This window comes from Pogona vitticeps, chromosome 1, assembly GCF_051106095.1.
Source record: "Pogona vitticeps strain Pit_001003342236 chromosome 1, PviZW2.1, whole genome shotgun sequence".
Lineage (NCBI taxonomy): Eukaryota > Metazoa > Chordata > Lepidosauria > Squamata > Agamidae > Pogona > Pogona vitticeps.
Window position 1 is genome coordinate 168,717,436 of NC_135783.1, and position 24,343 is coordinate 168,741,778.

A 24,343-nucleotide genomic window follows, 5' to 3' on the forward strand; every position below is an offset into this window, starting at 1 on the left:
GTTGTCTTTATTAAAGAAATTCTCCCTATCCCCTAAGTAACTACAATGGTGCCTCACTTAACGAGTGCACCGTTTAACGATGAATCCGCATAGCGACACATTTTTTTCAATAGCTAATGCGATCGCATTGCGATGTTTTGAATAGGCAAAACATCGCTTTGCGATGTTCTAAAAACAGCTGATCGGTGGTTCCAAAATGGTTGCCGGAAAAAATGGCCACCTGCTCCATTTTCACGCCCTTTCCTCGCTTACCGGGCAGCGAAAATGGTGGCCGGATGGAGGATTCCCGCATAGCGGTGAGTTTTTCCCCCATAGGAATGTATTAAATGTGTTTTAATGCGTTCCTATGGGTTTCCCCCCCCGCATAGCGACGAATCCGGATAGCGACTATTTTTTTGGAACGGATTATCGTCGCTATGCGGGGCACCACTGTACTCCTTTTTTTAGCAGCCTTATTTTGGTGCAGGTCAGGATGTTAGGTAAATCATCTACCTGAATCTGAATCTGTTCTTCTGAAGTTTGACACGTGTACCAGCTACAATTAACACATGATATTTTCTTTGGCAGGCTGATAATCCTCTTTTCAAGAGTGCCACCACCACTGTTGTGAACCCCAGATTTAATGGTCAGTGAAGTGGAACAACAGCAATATTAAAAAGCATAAAGAAACTTTTCAGCAAAGAAAGAGAAGATGAAGATATAAATTTTATTGCCCACAATGCCTCTATTATCATTGTTATATCATGTACTTACAGGAAACTTTTATGTAGTTTTTATACACTGTAGTTTTATACATTGATTTTTAAAAAAATAGACTTAGGTGCTAGATTGCATAATCACACACCCTGCGGAATTATCCTAACTTGCATTTCTAGTTTTTATACTGATAGCTGAGTCTGCATTGCTTCTTTATCTCCTGTTAAAGAATTCAGCACCTATAATCTAAATTATTTAAGCATGTATGGAGAAAATGATTTGTGAGCATAATAACTAACCTGTACGTAGAGTAAATTTATGGGTTTATTTTAAAGAACCATTTCACTGTTGAATACCCATTCACTTTTAATAACGTGCATTCACATGTCAGAAAAGGTTTATAAATTTCTTAATTTGAAATATGCTATAAAAAACACAGCGGAGGGGACACAGTAGGGACAAACATTTATCATAAACGTTTTGAGCAGCAGCTCTTACTGCTTCTTTTCTGAAAAAACCCTTAAGAGCTGTTGCCCCTCTCCAACTCCTCTGTCCAATATCCATTGTGCACAAGGATGCTGGGAGGTCAGTTCTGCTGAGGATTTTATTCCTGTCTACGCTGCCCAGTGAATGCTAAGACAGAGGAGGAATTAGAACTCAAAGCTTCCTAATTCAAATCTAACACAAGACACTATTATGGACAGATATTATTGAACGTCTGAACTGTTTCCATTGAAAGATACTGTGTCTAACATTATGGCAGTTAATCTGAAAGTTATTTTTATAAGGTTTTGTCAGGAATACTCTTCCTTAAAGGAGTTTTCCACTAAGTAAAGGAGCCAGCTTCAGCTACCATGTTCCGTCACTCTTTGAACTGGCTGGTGAAATCATGGATAGGTAGTTATGGGCAGGCTTCTAAACCTAGATTTCCACCTATCCCCTTATTTTGAGACAGAATTTCCTATAGCTGTGTACTTTGAGACCTGCACAACAGCCAGAGCAGGCAGGACACCCAAATAACAAAAGTTACCAGCACAGCTCCATGGCTAAGGCACTTTCTTTAGGCACTTCACCCTTGTACCCCAGAAGACTTACACTTGAATAAATTATCAAAAAAATTATTATAAAAATATAAACTATGCAAAAGGAAGTAAATTGTACTATTACAATGCAAAGCATGCTCTAAAAGCGGGTACAGTGTTAGTGAACCCCAATAAAAGAATAAATGCTGTCTAGCTTTACCTAATTACTATTCTAAGTAATCATGACTACTTGTCTCTGTCAATCACCCTAAACAGACCAAAGGATCTGTTTTAAATCACTCTTTTTTAAATCACTGGACAAAGATACTTCAAGTTGATTGAGACTCAAAACTTTGATCAAATTCCAACACGTTCAGAAATACATATGATTATATTCCCATGTTTTGCATGTCCTTTAACAGTCACAAAACAGAGTAATTGTGTAGACCATCTAACTAATGTGACGTGTCCACCAATTCCATAGGAAGCCAGAAGATGACATAATGCCCCTGGTCCACAGAAAATGTCTCATTAGCAATGTACATAATATTTCAACCCTTAAACACTTGGAAGATCTTATGTCAAACAGTACTTTCTGTATTTTATGATTCTTTAATAGTTCTGTCGAATACTACCAAAAATCTACAGTTATTTCCACAGGTTCTCCACACAGAAGTTTATTTTTTGCTTTATGCCATTTCTGAGCAGAAAGATAACTGTCGAAGCTGTTGCTGCCACAGTAAGGGAAAGGGCTGTATTTAGTACCTGCAAGAAGAAATCCAGTTTGAGTCTAGATAGGATAGGATAAAAATAGGATAAAAATAGAATACACATTGAACATACACAGAGTCTCTAACTTTCCAACTCAAGTATCTGCTTAAGACAGCATCCCTCTGTAAAGGGTTGTTTTTTCTATATGAGTGGTCTAAGGACTATAACAATAAACTGAACTGCATCACATCAATACCTCTACCTGAAACCCTTTGGTATCTGACTCTACTTAATCCTTCCTCTCAGTACAGACTCCTGCACACTCTACAGGCACCCATTCTGGCCTATCCAATTTCCAGCAGGGCTCCCTTTCTGACTGGGCTTTTTCCTCCCCCATGTCAGAGAAGTCTTTCTTCAACAGCCATTAACTGTCACAAACTATCCCTAGCTGTTCTCAGTAGACTTCTGTCTGATGTATTTCAGATCTCCTGCCCAGATATGTTGACTTTTAACTGCCAATAATCTTTGCTTGACCAAAGTAAACAAAGCTACTCCTTGTGCCCATTTGGCAATTTAGTACTAAACATTTTTTCATACCAGCTGTAACCAACCGAACCACAACTCTTTTAAACTCCATACAGATTGTCAGTGCTGTGTTTCCTGCTATTTGTTTAGATTGTAACTTCATGCCCAGGGCACTGTTATGTCACTGGTAGGACATAACAAAACCAAATGGACAGATCAAAATGCAGTGTTTTCCCACAGTCTCCTTCATTGGTATGTAACAGGCATGACTGAATGCTCTTACTTGTAAAGAGTGAGTATCATACTTGCTTTGTAGCTTGCACTATAGTCAATGTCTGGCTTGCCTTGCGTAAACCAAAAAACCTATTCAGGTATCATACAGTATTCTGTAGTGGTGGAGAGGAGGCAGGGGGATAATCACCCAACCTCTATGCCCTTCCTCCCTATGTTGCAAGGTCTGAAAAGGAATTCTAATTGCTTTCAGCAAAATTTACTAACAAAGCTCCATGTGATCATAAACCCTGCCCTAGTGATGCTCTTTCAGTATATGCCATTTAAACAGAGCTGATATAACCTTTTAAACTGAAATGCCAAAAAGAGAGAGAAGTGCCACTGAAGAGTGGTGTTACAGAACTATATAACTGACTGAAGGATGAGGAAAGTACCTGTTCCATTTTTAGCAGGATATTCTACCAATATGGAATCTGAGCCATCTATAAGCAAGTCTTGTCAGCTAGTACAGGATTGTGGCACACTAAGACTTGTATCATTTTTGCATGTGTTTCACTCACTCACTCACTCACACACACACACACACACACACACACCCCACACCACACACACAATTTTCATCCTCAACGTTCGTTAGGCGTCTTATCAAGCTTTAGTCTTTCTTGAAAGAAAAAAATTCAGAAAGTAAGATGCACCATAAATCTACTCCAGGCAGATTCTTCTAAACACCACTGACCTTATTCTGCCATTTCCATCTTTGCACAGCTTCATGGTACCGGATTCTTGAGAATGTGACCTAAATCAGATTACAGAATCACTCAGGTAGACCACAACAATTAAAACAAGACAACTGTGAATTAAAAAACGTGCCCAGTGTTGAGGACATGGTTTAAACATTTCTTAAATGTTATATTTCTTACCATAGTGTACAAAGGGATAATGGTGGAAGGCATGAGGGTGTGAAGAAAGTTGAACACATTCCTTTGGAAAATGAACCATTTTGAATTCACATGCTCCCGCATCTGAAACCAGCAAAAAAGGCATTTATATTTGCCCATATATCTCACTACACTGTTTGTTTGTGTCTTGTATTTATATACTGCCCCACTTAGTGGCAACCTACTTCTCTGGGCAGTGAACAAAAGAGAAGAACATAAAAACAATAGAATTGTTAAATAAGCAGCAATATAAAATTAGTAACAGTATGAAAAAGGAAAAAAAGACAAATTATCTGGCGACATCCAAATATAGTTTTGCTATTACTCCCTCATAGGTACTATGTTTCTAAAGGCTTTTTTGTAAAATTCTTCTTTAATAAATTTTCTAAAAATACAAAGGGAGGGGTCTTGATGCATCTGTAGTGGGACAGTGTTCCACAATGGTGTGGTCACTACTGAGAATGCCCAATTTCTAATTAACATTCTTTTGATCTCTCTTGGAGTGGACACTGTAAGAATTGAGGCCTGGGAGGAATATTTAGTTATTATTTGGGAGAAACACTCTGACAGGTAACGAGGTCCTAAACCATTCAAGGCTTTATATGTCAAAACTAAATCCTTGAATCTGGCATGGACACTTACAAGGATGCAATGGAAGAGTGCAGGATTGGGGAGATATGATTGCATTTACTGCCCTGGATATCATCCTGGACCTGATGGAGTTTCTGTACCATCTTCAAGGGCAGCCCCATGTAGAGAGCATTGCAGTAATTGACTTTTGAGATTACCAGTGCAAAAAACAATGTTGTCATGGATTTGCTGTCCAGATAGGAGAAGAAGTGAGCAATCCACCAGAGCTGGAAGAAAGCATGTCTGGCCAAAGTGAATATTTGTTGTTCCAGCAAAAGTGCTGAATCAAAAAGCACCTCCAAGTTGCAAACCTATAGTTAGTTGCCATTTACTCTGTGTTATACTTACCTCTGTATAATTGTACATGGATAGGTCTGAAATGGCATGGTCATCAGGTACTCTCAGTCTCGAGAATTCTGGAAGGCAGATTGCTGGAGAAAAAGCAATGTCATTTCATACAGTGGTAAAATTTAGTTTGCCATACAGCACACACTTAGAAAGAAGCAGTAGCCAATCATGCATTCTAACATGTATTGTTTGCATGTTTCACATGTTTAAGGTTATATTAAAATATCTCATAAGTATGCCTAAAAATATAATGTCCACAATCCTATTGCATATTTACTCAGACACAAGAGTAATTACAGATGCTTCAACAAATAGATGAGACTTTCATTTCAATACAAATGAAAAAATACACAAAAAGGGTTCTTCTTTTGATTTTTAAAAAAGAGAGCATCTTAAACAGAAGTGGTTTGTTCAGTAATTGTTTGCTTAAAAGAAAGACATGACCCAAAATGTATGTTCTTTTGTGTTTCCTTTTTTTGATTAACCTTTCTTTCACCCTTTGTCTGTCAAATTACCTTGGAAACTTTTGATCCAATTGCACAATGTCTGTTTAAACCCAACAGAGGGAGAGCTTTGCTCCAGTCATTTGTGTGAGAATCTGTGTGCTAGTTCCATCTTGTGCTGCCATGCTTGGATGCTGGACTTAGAGGAAAATGCGTTCAGTGGTAGGAGAAAGAGAAATTTCCCCATATTCTAGTAGCAGAAGCCTCTGTGCTGCAAGGTCAGAAGTTGTAAGATTGAATCCATGCGACGGAGTGAGCGCCCGTCGCTTGTCGCAGCTCCTGCCAGCCTAGCAGTTCGAAAGCATGTAAATGCGAATAGATAAATAGGTACCACCACGGTGGGAAGATAACAATGTGGCACTGGCCATGTGACCATGGAAACTGTTTACGGACAAACGCTGCCTCTATGGCTTGGAGACAGGCATGAGCACCACCCCCTAGAGTCAGACACGACTGGACTAAATGTCAAGGGGAATCTTTACCTAGTATTGTTGGTGTGTGGTAGCTTTGATTGTATTTTTCACATTTATTTCCTTGCTTCATTTTTGGGGGGTGTTTAGGAGTTGTTTTTGTTGTTGCTGTTTTCTTTCTTTCCCGTTGAATAACTTTATTGCAGTATAAAACCATAATAATACATTTAGCACAGTTACAGGATAACACCCTGGTAACATAAGGGAATATCTACAGAGAATTCAAAATTCAAAGTTTAAAATTTAATTCAGAAACTCTGTTTGTGCTTTTCCTGTTAGTTTTTCTTGGAGGGTAGTTTTTTTGTTTTAAGATTGTTGCCTGCCTTGCCCCTCCTTTCTTAGAGTATTATTTTGAACTACTTGTGCCAGGAAACACAAAATTAAAATATCCAAAAGAGCTGCTTCCTTTTGTATTAAACAAATTTATTTATTTGTTTGTGTTATTAAATTTATACCCCGCCCATCTAGACTAAAGAATAGTACACATGAGGGGGCGAGATACAACATCTTGCCACAAAGAAGATGAAACAAAAATGAAAGAACAACTTAACAATCAACAAAATGTCAGTCACATGTTGATTGCATGCCTGGTCACAAGCCTGCTTGCAATCAGTTAGCCATGCCCGTTCTTGACATTCCTAAAGAATATTTATCCAATAGGATTCTGTCCAGTATGTGAGGTAGTTATACTGAGATTTTATCACAACCTCCACTGAATACAGTTTCTTTTTTTTCCATATGTGGAGTAAGTATGCTAAGTTGGCCATCACCTCATGCTTGTTCTGCTTTCCCCTTACCCCCAAATTTATCAGTACAGACCAAAAAATAGCTGTGGTGTATGGAGGTGATAGTGGAGACAGTGTATGAGCCATCTTCTACATTTTGAGACAGAATGCACACTAAAAAGCATAACCACATGGTAAAATATGTAATCATATGTAATTATATAACAAGCACTTCTTTTTTTCTTGTCTGGCTCCCTTTTCATGCATCATATGTTTGGCAGACAAGGAAAGAAGGAAGATCTTTAACTGAAGAGAAACCTACTTGCTAGAAATTCTAACTTAACGGTTATTTTGTTTTAGAAAATTTGTACCTTACCCTTTGAACTTTATGGTCCTTCCCTTCTCTAACTGATGGTTGCCATATAAAGAACACAAACATGTCCAAAACAAGTACAATATATCACTATCAATTAAGTAATCAAAATAGTTCTATAGAATGCATATAATATGACAAAAATGTAAAATTCACAAGAGCTAGTTTAATGTAGATGAAAGACATGAAGGAATAAAAAAGTGTTTGCTACTTTCCTAAGACCCTGTAAAGAGGATGCCAACCAAACTTCTTGCAGGAGGAAGTTACACAATTCTGAGGCCTTTTAAAACACAATGAATACAATTGAAAGCAAGATATGAACGCTGAAATATATGTTTTATTGGGTCAATTTGCAGCATTAAATGTCACACTTACACTTTTGATTGCCATGAAACTTTCTTTCACACAACGTGAGTTTTTATTGCATATCTAGCTTAAAACACATTTGCGTAACCTTTCCCATTAAACAGTATGGCTGCTAGTAAAGGAAACTTACTATATAGAGAAAGACATATTATTGCACCAAAACAGGGATGAAATCTTATGTTTGAAACTTTAAAAGTTATGAGACCAGAATATCCCAATTTTATGTGATGCTTTCTGTAAACTTCCAACTGCAGGCATTGTTGTTGTGGATCACAGTAATATCAGGAAGAATTTTTGGGAATCTTATCCAAATGTGGACAAGAGTTACACTGGAAAACTTTGCACTGCATGGATTATTAGCAGAATTTAGTATCAGCCAAATTATTTTGGAACAACCATGACAAATTGTAGTTATCCACACATTCAGTCAACACATAGGAAAACTTTTGTGCAGAGTGGTCTGCAGAAAGGAGCATGATCCTACTGCAGCCTTCACATGCTGCAAAGAAAGCACGGCAGAGGAGAGAGAGAGAGAGAGAGAGAGAGAGAGAGAGAGAGAGAGAGAGAGAGAGAGAGAGAGAGAGAGAGAGAGAGAGTGTGTGTGTGTGTGTGTGTGTGTGTGTGTGTGTGTGTGTGTGTGTGTGTGTGTGTGTGTGTGTGTGTGTGTGTGTGTGTGTGTGTGTGTGTGTGTGTACAAACACATACATATAAGAGTGCTATTTTTCCTGATAGTTAGATACTCACAGAAATCATTTCGGAACTGATCCATTAATTCATCAAAAACCAAACAGTCTTCAAATCCCTGAAGAAACAGCCAGAGGAAAACAATTAATTTGGGTTATTCAATTCTTAGAGCAAGGAACATGGGAAGGGAACTACTGTTTGTCTGATGCAGCCTGCCTAGGAGCAGACTCTAGTAGATGGTGCTCTCCATGAAACCTTCCCCAAAGCCTCTCTCCTTGTAGAGCGAAGGAACACCATCCCAATCGAGATTTGTCTGGCGCCAATGTTGATGACATTTTGGTGCCAGGTCAAAACCTTCCTGTTCCAGAAGGCTTCTAATTGAAATAATATCAACTGTGGGTCCTGGTGGCAATTTTTAGAGTATATATTGTAATTGTATTTTAACTGTTTTTTAAAATTGTATTTTAATTGCTGTAAACCACCCAGAGACCTTTGGGTAGTGTGGGCAGCATATAAGTTAAATAAATAAATAAATAAATAAATAAATAAATAAATAAATAAATAAATAAATAAATAAATAAATAAATAAATAAATAAACAAACAAACAAACAAACAAACAAACAAACAAACAAATAAATAAATAAATAAATAAATAAATAAATAAATAAATAAATGTTTGAGCAGAGACAGGAGCCACAGAGCAGGAATCCCTAGATCCTTTATCAGTGACGGCTGCACAGGAGATAGGAGCCCCTCCTATCATGTTGTCAGATCCATCTGACTGAGTAACAGAGACATCTTAAGGTTGCCGGTTGAGTGTTTCAGTACCAAAAGCTGATAATTTCATGAAGTAATACTGAACATGCATATTTCCAAAATATAGCATTATAGAGATATGCAAAAGATTAGAAGTTACAGAGTGGACACTCCAACTCACAGCATTCATGCCTTGACCAAAGAATGGCACGACAGCATGGGCAGCATCTCCCATCAGCACACAGTGAGAATCAATGTGATATGATGAGCATTTGATGGATACCATGGCCTGGGCTGGCAACAAAAAGTATTCTTGCATCAGTTCCTGCCTAAAATTGAAACAGCATATCATTGATAAAATGCTAGGCAACTCTATGACAAACAGTGAGAGATTTTACAGCATTTCTTCATCTGATCCCTACAAGCCACAAGCAGAGGTGGAGTGGGAGGAGAGGTGACTTTCGCAACACTGCCACTCTTGATAAAGAACAACTTGCCTCCGCCTCCTGCTGCCTCCAGCACTGGAGGGGACAAGGCCGCGATGTGAGCTGAGCCCATAAGTCCTACTGGAGGTGGTGAGCGGGGGAGCGGGGGAGCAGGGGACACAGCAGCAACAGGCCCCTGAGAATATTCACTTCCACCTCCTCCTCCTCCTGCTGCCTCGGCCTCTGGAGGGGACAAGCCCTGAACTCTGGAAGAGGCAATTGGGCAGCAGCGGCAGCAAGAGGCACCCGAGCGCACGTGCCTCCTTCCATGTATAAAATTACCCTCAATTTTTCCTCTAAATATTTTAGGAAAAGTGTCATTTTATACACGGAAAAATACGATAATTATTATTTTTCCAGTTCCTTGCAAATATCAATCTTGAAGCTGTTAACATAATAATAATTAATTCCTCCCCCGTCCCATTCTAACTGATTATTTCCAAACATATTTAACAAAACTGTCATTGGACACCTTTGTATATCTATACACATAATTTCCTATATCCCTTTAAAAATCATTGCCCATTCTTTCTGCATCATTTCACATGTCCACCACATAAGTAAATATGTTCTTTTTCTTTCTTACATCTCCAACATCTTACATGGTACTTATTCATTATATTCAGTTTAATTGAAGTTAAATGGTATCTCCATACTACTTTGTAACAATTTTCCCTAACCCTTACAAACATATTTTTCATTATTCTTTTGTTCCACATCTTATTCCATTCATCTCCACTTATTTCTTTGTTTATATCTTCTTGCCATACCTCTTTAAGAGTTGTTATTTTGTATCCCACCACTATAACATATATTACACTTACCATCCTTTTTCTATATTTATTACCTTCCACCTTCTCCCTTTTGAAAATAATTTCTTCAGATTGAGGGGGGAGAGTGCATGCGGGTGGGTGGGTGGTAGATTTGTCTCCGCGGCCTTGTCTAGCCCAGGTTTTCTGGAAAATTTCTTAATTCTACCACTTGACTCAATTGACTCATTATTTCACTGTAGTTTTTTCAACTTTAGTTCTTTCAACTTAAAGATGGATTATCTATATTTTTTTCACAATATCATTTATATGTTCCTTTAAAAAATATTCTCCGTACTCTCTTTGTATTTATAAAACTCCTAATCTCTCCATATTGTCTCTTTACTATTTGCAATAATCTCTGGAATGTGCCTCAACTGATTTGCTATATATCTCTATACACAATAATTTTTTGTTTATTCTTATTCTTTTATTTCCATTACAAAACATGTTAATCATATTCTGCAGTTCTTTTAATTTTTGTTTTTTCCATTGGAAACCATTAGGCAGACCATCCAATGGTTTCCAATGGAGAAAATTCAAAAAATCATCATAAATTAACGAAGTGTCAGAACAACACCAAAATCAGTTTGCATAGGTTTCAGGAGGTGGGCTAACCATTGCAATCATTTAAAACAGTGTCCAAACATTGTAAGACACTTTTACAGGAGCGAAAAGGGAGATCGTTGTGTGAACATCCCCCATAGGAAACATCGCTGTGTGAGGCAGCAAATTTAACAGAAAAAGGCATCGTTGTGTGAATTCATCGTTGTGTGAGGCACTTGTTGTGCGAGGCACCACTGTACTATTTTTTAATTTACCCTCAAATTTATTTTTAGTTTTCTTTCTCTCTTAATTATAATAATTTGCTAGTATAAACTCTGATTTACTCCCACTTACCTTTAACCCTATTACTTCCTCAAATGTTTTTAAAAACACTTTAATATTTTCTATAACTTTTAATGGGTCTTCAATTGTTAATAATGTATCATCTGCAAATAAATTAATTTAAATTTTTTTCTTTATTCTCTATTCCCTTTATTTTCTTATCTTCTCTAATTACGTATTGGTGAAGGCTTTCACGGGCGGGATCTAATGGTTGTTGTGGGTTTTTCGGGCTTCTTGGCCGTGTTCTGAAGGTGGTTTTTCCTAATGTTTCGCCAGTCTCTGTGGCCGGCATCTTCAGAGGACAGCGAACAGTTTGCTGTCCTCTGAAGATGCCGGCCACAGAGACTGGCGAAACATTAGGAAAAACCACCTTCAGAACACGGCCAAGAAGCCCGAAAAACCCACAACAACCATTCTCTAATTACATTTGCTAATAATTTCATTATCAAGGCAAATACAACTGGAAATAAGAAGGATCCTTGTCTTGTTTCTCAGCCTAAAGATACTAACCCCTAAATCTTTAATTGACATCATCAATACGAATCCAAGGCAGACCTTTCAACATCACAATAATCCAAGTTTATGCACCAACCTCCATTGCTGAGGAGACTGAAATTGAACAATTTTATGAAGATTTACAACACCTTCTAGAACTGACACCAAAGAAAGATGTTCTTCTCATTCTAGGGGACTGGAATGCCAAAGTAGGGAGTCAAGAGATAAAAGGAACAACAGGGAAGTTTGGCCTTGGAGTTCAAAATGAAGCAGGGCAAAGGCTAATAGAGTTTTGTCAAGAGAACAAGCTGGTCATCACAAACACTCTTTTCCAACAACACAAGAGGCGACTCTACACATGGAAATCACCAGATGGGCAATATCGAAATCAGATTGATTATATTCTCTGCACCCACAAATGGAGAAGCTCTATACAGTCAGCAAAAACAAGACCTGGAGCTGATTGTGGCTCTGATCATCAGCTTCTCATAGCAAAATTCAATCTTAAACTGAAGAGAGTAGGAAAAACCACTGGGCTAGTCAGGTATAATCTAAATCAAATCCCTTATGAATACACAGTGGAAGTGAAGAACAGATTAAAGGCACTCGATTTGGTGGACAGAGTGCCTGAAGAACTTTGGATAGAGGCTCGTAACATTGTACAGGAGGCAGCAACAAAAACCATCCCAAAGAAAAGGAAATGCAAGAAAGCAAAGTGGCTGTCCAAGGAAGCCTTACAAATAGCAGAGAGGAGAAGGGAAACAAAATGCAGGGGAGATAGGGAAAGTTACAGAAAAGTGAATGCAGACTTCCAAAGAATAGCAAGGAGAGACAAGAGAGCCTTCTTAAATGAACAATGCAAAGAAATAGAGGAAAATAACAGAAAAGGAAAAACCAGAGATCTGTTCAGGAAAATTGGAGATATCAGAGGAACCTTTGGTGCAAGGATGGACATGATAAAGGACAAAAATGGTAGGGACCTCACAGAAGCAGAATATATCAAGAAGAGGTGGCAAGAATACACAGAGGAATTACATCAGAAATATTTGGATATCCCGGACAACCCAGACAATGTAGTTGCTGACCTAGAGCCAGACATCCTGGAGAGGGAAGTCAAGTGGGCCTTAGAAAGCCTGGCTAACAACAAGGCCAGCGGAGGTGATGGCATTCCAGCTGAACTATTTAAAATCTTAAAAGATGATGCTGTTAAGGTGCTATATTCAATATGCCAGCAAGTTTGGAAAACTCAACAATGGCCAGAGGACTGGAAAAGATCAGTTTACATCCCAATCCCAAAGAAGGGAAGTGCCAAAGAATGCTCCAACTTACGGCACAATTGCACTCATTTCACACGCTAGCAAGGTTATGCTCAAAATCCTACAAGGATTCAGCAGTATGTGGACCGAGAACTCCCAGAAGTACAAGCAGGATTCCGAAGGGGCAGAGGAACTTGAGACCAAATTGCTAACATGCGCTGGATTATGGAGAAAGCCAGAGAGTTCCAGAAAAACATCTACTTCTGCTTCATTGATTAAGCAAAAGCCTTTGACTGTGTGGACCATTGCAAAGTATGGCACGTCCTTAAAGAAATGGGCGTGCCTGACCACCTTATCCATCTCCTGAGAAACCTATATGTGGGACAGGAAGCAATAGTTAGAATTGGATATGGAACAACTGATTGGTTCAAAATTGGGAAAGGAGTACGACAAGGCTGTATATTGTCTCCCGGCTTATTTAATTTATATGCAGAATACATCATGCGGTATGCTGGACTGGAGGAATCCCAAGCCGGAATTAAGATTGCCAGAAGAAATATCAACAACCTCCGATATGCAGATGATACCACTCTGATGGCAGAAAGTGAGGAGGAACTAAAGAACCTTGTAATGAGGGTGAAAGAGGAGAGTGCAAAAAACGGTCTTAAACTCAACATCAGAAAAACTAAGATCATGGCCACTGGCCCCATCATGTCCTGGCAAATAGAAGAGGAAGATATGGAGGAAGTGACAGATTTTATTTTCTTGGGCTCCATGATCACTGTAGATGGAGACAGCAGCCACGAAATTAAAAGACGCCTGCTTCTTGGGAGGAAAGCGATGACAAACCTTGACAGCATCTTAAAAAGCAGAGATATCACCTTGCCAACAAAAGTCCGAATCGCTATGGTTTTTCCTGTAGTGATGTATGGAAGTGAGAGCTGGACCATAAAGAAAGCTGATTGCCGAAAAATTGATGCCTTTGAATTGTGGTGCTGGAGGAGGTTCTTGAGAGTCCCCTGGACTGCAAGGAGAACCAACCTATCAATTCTAAAAGAAATCAACCCTGAGTGCTCACTGGAAGGACAGATCCTGAAGCTGAGGCTCCAATACTTTGGCCATCTCATGAGAAGAGAGGACTCCCTGGAAAAGACCTTAATGTTGGGAAAGTGTGAAGGCAAGAGGAGAAGGGGACAACAGAGGATGAGATGGTTGGACAGTGTCATCAAAGTGACCAACATGAATCTGACCCAACTCCGGGAGGCAATGGAAGATAGGAGGGCCTGCCGTGCTCTGGTCCATGGGGTCTCGTAGAGTCGGACCCGACTAAACGAAACGAAACGAAATCTTTAATTAGTATCTTTAATGCTGATCATTATACTAAATGATGTAAACTGTTCTATTAGACCTGTGGTTCCCAACCTTGGGTAACTCAAGTGTTCTTGGACTGCAGCTCCCATAAACTCTGGCCAGCAGAGCTGGTGCTGAAGGCTTTTGGGAATTGCAGTCCAGGAACACCTGGGTTACCCAAGGCTGGGAGCCTCTGTATTAGATCACTATAAATTCATAAACAGTATTTATGTTGTGTATAAAAACCCAATGCCCCCCACTTTCTTTCTTTCTTTTGGTGAAAATGCTGTAAGTGGGGTTTTTAAAATCCTTCACATGTTCTTGCATAGTTTTCTGTTTAGGTCTGTATTTCTTTTTCAGTCACACAGATTTTTCAGTCTGAACTGCAGCATTTTGCTTGCTTTCCTCTAATCAGCCATCTGGCTGGGTATCTTGCCCTGTTCATTGCTGTGTGTGCAAGAGAGATAGAGAAGGGCTGTGTTAGTGACATCTGTTCTTGCCTGGCCTGTACACCTCCTTCTTTTCCATTTTACTTTTTCTTGCTGAAGTTTTTTGTTCCCCAATTTCTTATTTGTTTTAATGTATGTTTTCTCTGTTAGCTCACATAGATGGGTGTTGCTATAAAGATAAACTGTGCAATCATGGGTTTTTTAATTAATGCTCTTATAAATAAATGCTCTTTCATGTCCCAGATTAATGTTAATGTAAACAATTCAGGGTCTTTTGGTGCCACCTTCCACAATGCTCCATTAATTTTTGGACCCATGGATTCATTCAGAGAAGATAACTGCTAAAATAAGACTTACACTCCTATTAGAGGAACCGAGTCTGGAAAATACATTTTGAAGAAATCCAGTACTTGATCTCCCACTGTAAGCTTATCAAAATCCTCAAAAGGCATGAAGAGAGTGCATGTGAATGACTTATCCTATGGATTAAAAACATTGGAATAAGCAGTACCACCATCTTCATGAGCATACGTTTCCTAAAAGAAAAGCTAAAGAGAAATTCAGTACATTGATTCAAATGTACTGAATGAACATATTTAGGGGGAAAACTTTTTTAAAGGTCTATGATGACACATATAAATATATATTTAAAAAATTAAATAATGCACTTTTCAACATGTGTATTATGTAATATTAACACTCAGGTTTTTAAAAAAATCGTACAGATGTATCAGTTGCATTTTAGGTTCTGTACCAGTGCTAGGATGAAAGAGCATATCCCCTCCATACCCCCTGCAAGGCGTATGGCATCAGGGCACACGGCCATGTCAGTCATATCATCAGCTTCCCAATAAAAGTGCTAGGTGGATGTTTTTTCAGCTTCAGAATCCTGGCTTCACTATGGGAGCAAGGCACTCTCGGCTAGCATTTGCATAGACATATGGCTAGCTTCCATGAATTGTTGTACCATATTCTTGAAGCCGATGGGGAATTCAGGAGATATACCAATATACTAAAAGAATATTGAATACTGATTATTAATGATATTAAGGAGCCAATATCTGTTGTGTAACTCACAGCTTTGAAAAGGTGAGGATATCACTGGTAAGGGATTGTTGTTGTTTAGTCGTTTAGTCGTGTCTGACTCTTCATGCCCCCATGGACCAGAGCACTAGGGGATAATTTTCAGTTATTAAAGACTTCCTGTTTCTCTCCTGTGGCTCATCTGACTTCCATATAATTCCTACCATCATATGGAAGCCATGGGAGATACGGGACAGAAATAAATAAATTTTTAATTACCAAAAATCACTCCCTATCGTAACATCTTCTAGCAGCAATAACCTTTGGTAATTAAAATGCTTTTTCCTTCCATCTCTTGACTCCCATGGCTTCCCCACAGCTAAACAAATTATTTGAAAGTTGGAAAAGCTGTGGGAGAGAAGAGAGAAGTGTTTAATTATTTAAAAATATCCCCTGCTGGTGACATTATTATTTATTGGTAGGTGTCCTTATGTCACAGGATTTCAGACAGTATAGTGTAGTGGATAGAATTATAGACTAGGTCTCTGGAGACCTGGGTTCAAATCTCTGATTTGCCATGGAAACTCACTGGGAGGTGGAACTGCTAAAACCACTCCTTAAGTGTCTCACTTACTTTGAAAGTCTCATTAGGATTGCCATGTCAGTTTCGACCTAATGGCACATAACATAAAATGATAGTAGCTCTATAAAATATAAAGTTTTTCTGCACATAGAAAATGTGAAAGGAAGAAAAAAAGAGTTAAAAATAACCACAAGGGTCTTACAAAAGATTAGACAACTTTTATTCATCTATCCCAGGCAGTGCAGATTCACTCAAGGAAAACAGTTTAAAGAAACTGGCTATAGCTGTAAATAAGGGGAAAACTACAAATGCTGGAACATGATATGTTATATGCAATGTTAATTATGCTGGGATGCAGATTTCTCTATTTGGTGATACCTAGAATAAGGATGACAACATTTATCTAAGAAATTAAATCTCAGTCATTGCTTCTTTAAGTAGCCACTCATATCTATAATGGAAATGAAGGATTTTCAGAGTGGCAAGATAATTGAAGGCATCACAATTTTTTCTCAGATGCTAGTTTTTAGGGAGCAGCAGCTCTGGTGCTGCTGGACAATCATGTAATCTTTCTGAATGGTCATCCAGTATATGTGTATCATCTTTTACATTAAAGACTGATTTGAATTTGATTTGACCTGTATTTGTGTTTAGATGTACACTGTTGAAATATGGGGTTAATTGGAACCAGAACTCATCCAAAATAAATAAAGACAGCACTCAATCCGGGAAAAGGTAGAATGTGGATGATCACCTATTGTTGAAATCTATTGACAGACAGGTTTGTAAAAACTGCACCTAGTTATAGTAGGTTTCAATATGTTGCATTTTCACATGACTTTTATTAGCTACTCTGATTTTTTTAAATTTTGTTCTCATTCTTTTTGAAACCATCTCCAGCATTCGAATTATGGCTGAAATCCTGTTGTGCAAATCATGTAACTTTAAGAGGCAAAGTGTAATAAGTTAAGAAATCTCAGCATGCCAAACCACACAACTCAGTATGCAACAGGTAATGTCTATGGAGATTTGTCAATATGGCAATTGACTTACAAATGTTACTCCATTTGTGCAACTACACAACATTTCTGCCTACATGTTGCAGAAAAAGGCAGTTATGAAGATGGATTACTTCTCATACCAGATTCGGAAGAGCAATCATCATGAATGTGTTCCTGGGCCAGATGTGAAGATAATTTGGCTCCATTGCAAACTGAAAGACCAAAAAAGTAGCAGAAAACTCACTATGTAACAACTGACCTATGTATAACAATTGGCCTACAGTATGTAACAATTGACTACACACATGGCGAGTGGCGTCCCCAACTTACTGGGACACCCAATTTGTGGCCAGTGGAGCTGCCCAGGAAAGAAGTCCAGGAGAAAATGGCACTGGCCGCACTGCTTGCTGTTTTCACTCCACTCCGCCCCTCCATCATAAAGCTGGAGCATCTCAGCTTCCCTGGTCAGTCTGCAGCTTGCCAGCCTTCCCCACCCACCTTGCCCTGTTTATTGAATAAAATTTGTTTATTGAGGGTTTTTTGTTGGGAATAAAGTACAGATGGCGTGTAATGCGGTACTCTTGTATATTTCTTTTGGCGCAATGTTATTTAGTTTTGTTCTGTTTTCTTAGCGGCTTGGAGCATGGGATGGATCTGCGTGTTGTTGGGGTGGCAGGCAGGACCTGTCACCTCTGAAGATTATGGGTAGTGAAGGCATCTAGAGGCACTGGATTCACCTGCAATGCTGGGCCAGAAAAGCTGCTGCTTGCACCAATAAAGTTGTGTTCTTTTCTTTCCAGAGGTGTGTCAGTGTTTGGTAATCCACAAGTTCTAAACCTGGACATGCTCAGCCTTAGGCCCACAAAGAAATTTATTGTGAGGTAACCCTACTTACATCTCCATTCTTTGGGGGAATTCTCAGTTCTTTGTATCCATGAGGAATATACATCTGGCTGTAATTGAAACGTGTTTGTCTCATAAACTGCTTCCTAACTGTAGAAAACGCTCCATCACAACCCACAATAAGGTCACAAGCAACCTCTTTTGAGATCTGGTCTGCTCTACAACAGCAAAAACAAAGAGGAGCAATGCACACATAGATTCAGACATATTGTGTCCTAGCACAACAACACTTATTTTATATAGTTATCTCATATTACAACATTTTTATCAGTACTTGAACTTGACCACTGTTTTTTCAGGCCTCCTTTTGTAGCACTGTATCTGAAGATTTAAGGGGTTATTTGCTCTTATATTGTTAAGTTTGGACTATGTCTTACAATCCGTTAATATACAAAATCTGCACAGGATATATGAGGCTACACTGAACCAGTGTAAACCAATTATGCCTAACCAGTTATGGCCTAACATTCCAAAAACAACTATTGGCTGTTGAAACAGCAATTTTAAAGGAAGTTTTAGGGGAAACTAAATGTTGTCTGTGTCATTAGTTTGAGCTTCCATATTGTACAGTTAATCGCTTCAATTGCCATAGTCTGTTCAAAAAGCAATTATGCCAGGAATCATTCACACACCCCAACTCGGGAGGAATGAGACCCAATCTATCGTTTAGTTTCAGGTTAATAATTAGAGTGCCCAGGAGGGCTACAGCAATAGCTTACCTTGAAAAGGTCAGTAACCCTGATTTGACATTGCAGTGAAGCAGTTTGTGTTCAAAGTATAATTTAGTGTTGGGGCATTTCTCAGCAGCTGTAGAAAGGGGGGAAATGGTAGGAGTATTAAACACAAATACTTGGGCAAAAGTGAGACTTGGAACAAGCTAAATTATTTACACTAAAGAATAGAGAATGTAGTAGTTGGGTTGAGTGAGCTACTTTATCAAATTAATTTTTCCCCAATGACTGAGATCTGAGAAACTGCTTCTGTTGTACATTGTGTGCAATAAATTTCTAAAGTGCAACACATTCTATCAACCTTGTAAATTTGTTCACCTAAACCAACTACTATCATTCCCATTCTTTAGTGTAAATAATTTAGCCTGTTCCACGTCCCATGAAAATATGCTGACCTAAATGTCCTGATGTTTCGGGGCTGTGGAATGCACAGATTATATGCACCACCCTTCTTATTTTCTGCAAGTGTGATATTCTCTCATTCTCAATAACTTTGCATGTTTATTTCATGTTACACTTGAAGGTCAAAATTAAACTGTATTCCAGCATGATCGGAACATGGAGCATTTAGCACACATTACCTGTTGTTTTGTAGTATATATGGAATGTTCTTCTGGCATTTAATCACATTAGATGTAATCACACTGCAGCAAATGTTAAAATTGTGATGAAAATGGCTTGAATGTAAATTTGGTCTATTCTAAGGCTTTTCTTGTTAGGACGAAGAATATGAGTTCAAATTATTTCCAACAGAATTAGAAGTGTATGTTTCTGTCTTCTCACCCAGTGTAAACAGTAAATAGTGCTGTTATTGATCTTCCTCATATTTCATCTCTATCTGATCAAAGATAACAATGGCCTAAATACTAAATCATAGAAGAGGTAACACTTACCAGTCAGAAGCTCCTTGTTTAAATTTGCTCTGTCCACAGAGAGAATATACTGCACAGGGGAAGAATATACTATAAGGTGTAGAATATTTTTGTATGTACTTAAACATATATGAAGGGCCTCAATGAGGCCTAGAAAACCTCTTTCTCTAAATGGTGAGGCATCCCAGTCTTTGAATTGGTCTTTTATTTTCCCCACTCTAGCTGATGTAGATGTCCTTATCCCTGCTGCCGCCACCACCACAAGCCAAATCCATACCAAAACTAGGCCATGCATAGGGTGAGAACAAAACAGCTAGTAACATCAGTTGTAACAATGTCCCTGAGATGGTTGACAGCTTTCCTCCAGACAACAGCAAAAACAAAACAAACCAGGCAGCCCTTGTTTGCCCCTAATGAGAAGAACAAAGTAGCTACAGCCAAAAACAGGAAGTGAACTACTACAAAGCAGGATTGTAGTCTTGGGGCCCCAATTTTCTGGAGCAAATTTAGAACTTTGGGGGATGAGGAATTAACTTGTTCATTACGTCTGCTCTCAATCCAAATCAAATCCACAGAGATCTGTTTCTTGCTGCATGGCAGTTGTAGAAAGGAACAAGGAGCTTTGAAAGATATTAGACAAAAAGAATGGAAGAAAGCATTTGAGCCAGGTAGCATCTGCTTACATAATTATATTTATTTATTTCACTACAGGTTGCCCAGTTACCAAAGTTCTCTGGGTAGTGTATAAGTATATTGAAAATATAAATCATAGAATTAACACTTCAATAAAGTAGCCAAATATGATCCCCAGTGGTGTAGCATGGGTTGCCAGCACCCAGGGTAAGGCAAGTATTGTGCCCCTAACTTGTGGACCATTACCACTTCCTGAGTCCCTTCCACCAGTCCAGTATTGAACCCTTACCCCCAAGCACATGTATTGCATTTTAAGAAAATACTGACGTAATTAAAGTAACATGCATTCAAATTTATTTAAAATCACCTGTTTTTAATTTGTGCAATTTTTTCAATAACAGTATTGGAATCTACATTGAAATCTCTTTCAATTGACAATATTGCTAGGTTACTCAGACTTTCATGGCTCATTGTAGATCTCTGATATGTTTTGATTAATTTAAGTTTTGAGAAACCTCTTTCACAACTGGTGGCTGAAACAGTGATAGTTAAAGAGATTCTGAATGTCACAACAAAGGTAGTCAAACTCTCTTGCAGCTTTCACCTGTACACCCACAGAAGCATATCTGAAGCTGTCCAGTTAGCAATCTGCTCATTGGGATTGACTCATTGCGATACAAGACAATTTGGCGCCAAATGTAATTAATTTCAGTGATCATAGCTGCAGCATTCAACTCTGTATACTTAGCATATGTGTGCTGAATTTGCTCACTGATAAAATCATCTTTTTCCATCTCCAACAATGTCTGGATCTGCAGGAAAGCAAATCACTAGTGAAGCATATTCATGTGTATTTGTAATTTTGCAATTTCTGCCTTAAGCTGTTCAATTGCTTTCAATTGTTCTCTCTGTGTTTCTTGTACTAACGTGAAGCCAGCATCACAACTCTGCTTACCAGGCATCTTCCAACTCTTCTTTCTGTAGAAATGTTGTATGTTATACACATCTGTAAGCTTTCTCAGTTACTTTTGACACTAGGCAGTCTCTTTTTTCCTGGCAAAATAGAGCCAATGCTTTCAACTTTTGCACACATTGGTCAAGCCCAAGTCCTTCTTGCTGCGGGTAGATCTTTTTTTAAAATACATTTTATTAGTTTTTCACTCTATCTACATTTGATTTGTGCTTGTCAAACATTGTGTCACATGATTTGCTTACCATTATTTGCTTTTTACATCTCAGTGTCTTCCCAGTTGTCCCCCCAAATTCCAGACATCTTTCAAACATTCAAACCATTCATGTACGTATTTTAGTATATAATATTGGCTACTATCATAATATTACTTTCATAGTGTACAATATTCTCAAGATTTTCTAGTAAGATCTTGAGAATATTCTTGCCGCCTAGAGTGGTCGCAAGACCAGATAGGCGGGATGTAAATAAAACAAACATACATATTTAATAAAAGTAGTTCCAGATCCATGCCCCATCCTTATATCTAGTTTAATTTACCTAAAAAGAAAACCCACCATATTACATCTTTACCCTTGTCAGAGCTCCCTTATTTCAATTTAATTCTCCTTTTTAATATATAGGATATGCTCCTTTACAATTCCCGAAGTTAGATATATACATGCTTTTCAACATTAAGGGCCCCCTTCCTATTTTTCCCTTTTTCATCATTCTAAGTAATTCCCTCTCTTATTTCTCTTTTTTCACTTTTTGTTTCTGTCTCTCTAAGCATTCTGCCATCTTTCATGCCCTCTGAAACCATTTTGTGCATCTGATTTACCTCCACTAGATCTTTATGCATTTGGTCTATTTTCAATAGATCTTCCGGGCTTTTTAAAATTAATTTTGCTGCTTTTCTCCCCTTGTCTTCCCTTAATACTCTCCTCGGATCCAAGACTGAAGTTGTTTCTCTTAGGTTTTCCCCATTAATTTCTTCCAGCTCCTCTTTTGATTGGCGTACATCATCCAGCACACTCTCATTTCCTTTTTCGTTATTCCCTGTCTCTTGGTGACTATAATTCTTCATTGAATAATTTTGCCTCTTGGTAGTGGGATCTCACTATTTCTAGTATTGTTTGAAGGGTAGATTTTGTTTCATCCCAAGATTGTCCTTGTTCTGCCATTCTGTTCCAGCTGCCAAAGAGCTTAAGCCAAGATTTGAAACCCCCAAGTCTCACAGTCCAGTTTGAGGATTGTATTTGTGGCCTAATTGATCCCTGGCAATTTGATGCCAGCCAAACAGATATTCTAAGTCTCCAGAGTCAGTTCAAAGAGTCTGCTTTGGCTAAATAGACTGAACCAAAATTTAAACTCCCAAAGTACCAAGGTACAATACAATGGTTGTATCCGTGGCCTGATGGCCTAATTCCCACAGGCTTACGCCAGCTAGTCAAACACAAACACTTCCAGCTCCCGGGGCAATTTCAGAGGATCTACTTTGCAAGCAAGCTTCCTAGCTGCTTGTTTCTGCCTGTTGGCTGATTGGGGAGTTTCCTGGATCAAACGGGGATGACCACCGTCCCCCCCCCCATGATCAACAGGCTTCCCCCCAGTTCACCACCTCTTAGGGGTGGTTTCGACACCCTGGGGTGTCCCAAACAGGTCAGAATTCAGCCCAGGGGACAGAGCTCCATCCTCCTGCTGCTGTCTCATCGCGGCGTCAAGCCGGTCTCTTGCTGCAGGTAGATCTGAGCATCATTCACTTTGGTTAGCACTGGGCTCCAAAAATGCAAGAATGAGAAAAAAGGACAGGCCCTGATGCAAACTAACAGACTTCCTGCATCATCCTTGGTTTCAGAGGTTTCTTCAGGCCCTTCTCTCAACACTTCTAAAGCTTCTATTATTTCTTCAGTGTGCTCAGCAAGTGCGCATACAGTTTCATGCTTTGAACTCCATTCCGTGTCACACAATCGCTTTATGTGAATTGGTACATGTCCCTTAAGAACATCCCACCTATAGGTGGAGCTTTAGAAGAATGTGTACATCTTTTCCACAGTGCCAAAGAAAGTCACAGACTGTGTCCCAACACTAACTGCATGCATACCAGCATGACTGAGTGATTGTCACATGGCACAAACACTGCTTTGGGATTTAGATCCAAAATACACTTCAGTACACCACTAATATTTTGCACCATTGTCATATCCTTGGCCATAGCAGCACTCCAGCTTAAGGCCATCTGCTTGCAACTTGTCACAAATCTGTTTTGTAATGGCACCTGCTGATTTCCCATGAAACTGAATAAGTAAATAAAAGACCCTACCACACTGATATCTGTATCTTCAATGTGCATAGTCAAATCACTTGGGACATTTGATCAGTATAAGAAATAATTCTGGAGTGCTATTGAACATAATAGCAAAATGCTTTGTAATTTTTTGGATGATGGCTGTTCTAATGTGATCACCAAGCCAGGTGATGAAGTCATTCTGGCTCTGCAGAGAAAAATAAAACACAATGTATTTATCTGTCTGCTGAACTTTATGAAAATGTTGGTTTGCAGCTGGGTCATATTCGGCAAGTAATTTGAAAGTTTCTAGGAAATTCCCACAGTTACCATCTGTGCTTATATCTTCTGAATGACCACATAAGGGTAAGGTTTGCCTGGCTAGGTACAGCACACAATCAAGTATCCTGGCTAAGATTGCTTCCATTTCTCAGATGACCTCTATAATACAAGCTGGGCAGCAGCATCAATAGTCTCTTGTTTCTGTAGCCACATTTCAAATTCTTTCCACACTGTAAATGAACTGAGATTATATGAACTGTTCTCATGCTCCAGTAATCTGTGGTTTAGATTTTCTATGCATTAAATCCATTTGGCTTTCCCAAATAACTTTTCCCTTCAGTCTTCAGAAAAAGCATGCAAAGAAAGCA

At 38.7% G+C, this 24,343-nt stretch overlaps 2 protein-coding genes across 14 annotated transcripts in view; one reads left to right on the forward strand and one right to left on the reverse strand.

Annotated features, from left to right (window-relative positions):
• The window catches only part of ITGB2 (integrin subunit beta 2), a 98,883-nt gene extending 96,186 nt beyond the window's left edge, over window positions 1-2,697 (forward strand). For all 4 annotated transcript variants that reach the window (XM_020809213.3, XM_072994750.2, XM_020809218.3 and 1 more), the window contains one exon: window positions 568-2,697. In XM_020809213.3, the coding sequence (XP_020664872.1) occupies window positions 568-633 (66 nt within the window). In that variant the 3' untranslated portion in view covers window positions 634-2,697. The remainder of the gene's footprint in view (window positions 1-567) is intronic.
• KMO (kynurenine 3-monooxygenase) overlaps window positions 688-24,343 on the reverse strand; it is a 57,955-nt gene continuing 34,299 nt past the window's right edge. For 8 of the 10 annotated variants that reach the window (XM_072995470.2, XM_072995184.2, XM_072995510.2 and 5 more), the window contains 11 exons: window positions 19,846-19,894; window positions 18,941-19,028; window positions 18,214-18,379; window positions 17,459-17,530; window positions 15,069-15,190; window positions 9,161-9,308; window positions 8,283-8,340; window positions 5,102-5,184; window positions 4,106-4,207; window positions 3,922-3,981; window positions 688-2,483 (listed from right to left, as the gene is read on the reverse strand). In XM_072995470.2, coding sequence (XP_072851571.1) covers window positions 2,367-2,483; window positions 3,922-3,981; window positions 4,106-4,207; window positions 5,102-5,184; window positions 8,283-8,340; window positions 9,161-9,308; window positions 15,069-15,190; window positions 17,459-17,530; window positions 18,214-18,379; window positions 18,941-19,028; window positions 19,846-19,894 — 1,065 coding nt within the window. In that variant the 3' untranslated portion in view covers window positions 688-2,366. The remainder of the gene's footprint in view (window positions 2,484-3,921; window positions 3,982-4,105; window positions 4,208-5,101; window positions 5,185-8,282; window positions 8,341-9,160; window positions 9,309-15,068; window positions 15,191-17,458; window positions 17,531-18,213; window positions 18,380-18,940; window positions 19,029-19,845; window positions 19,895-24,343) is intronic. The other 2 variants (XM_072995386.2, XM_072995427.2) reach the window with 2 other exon arrangements.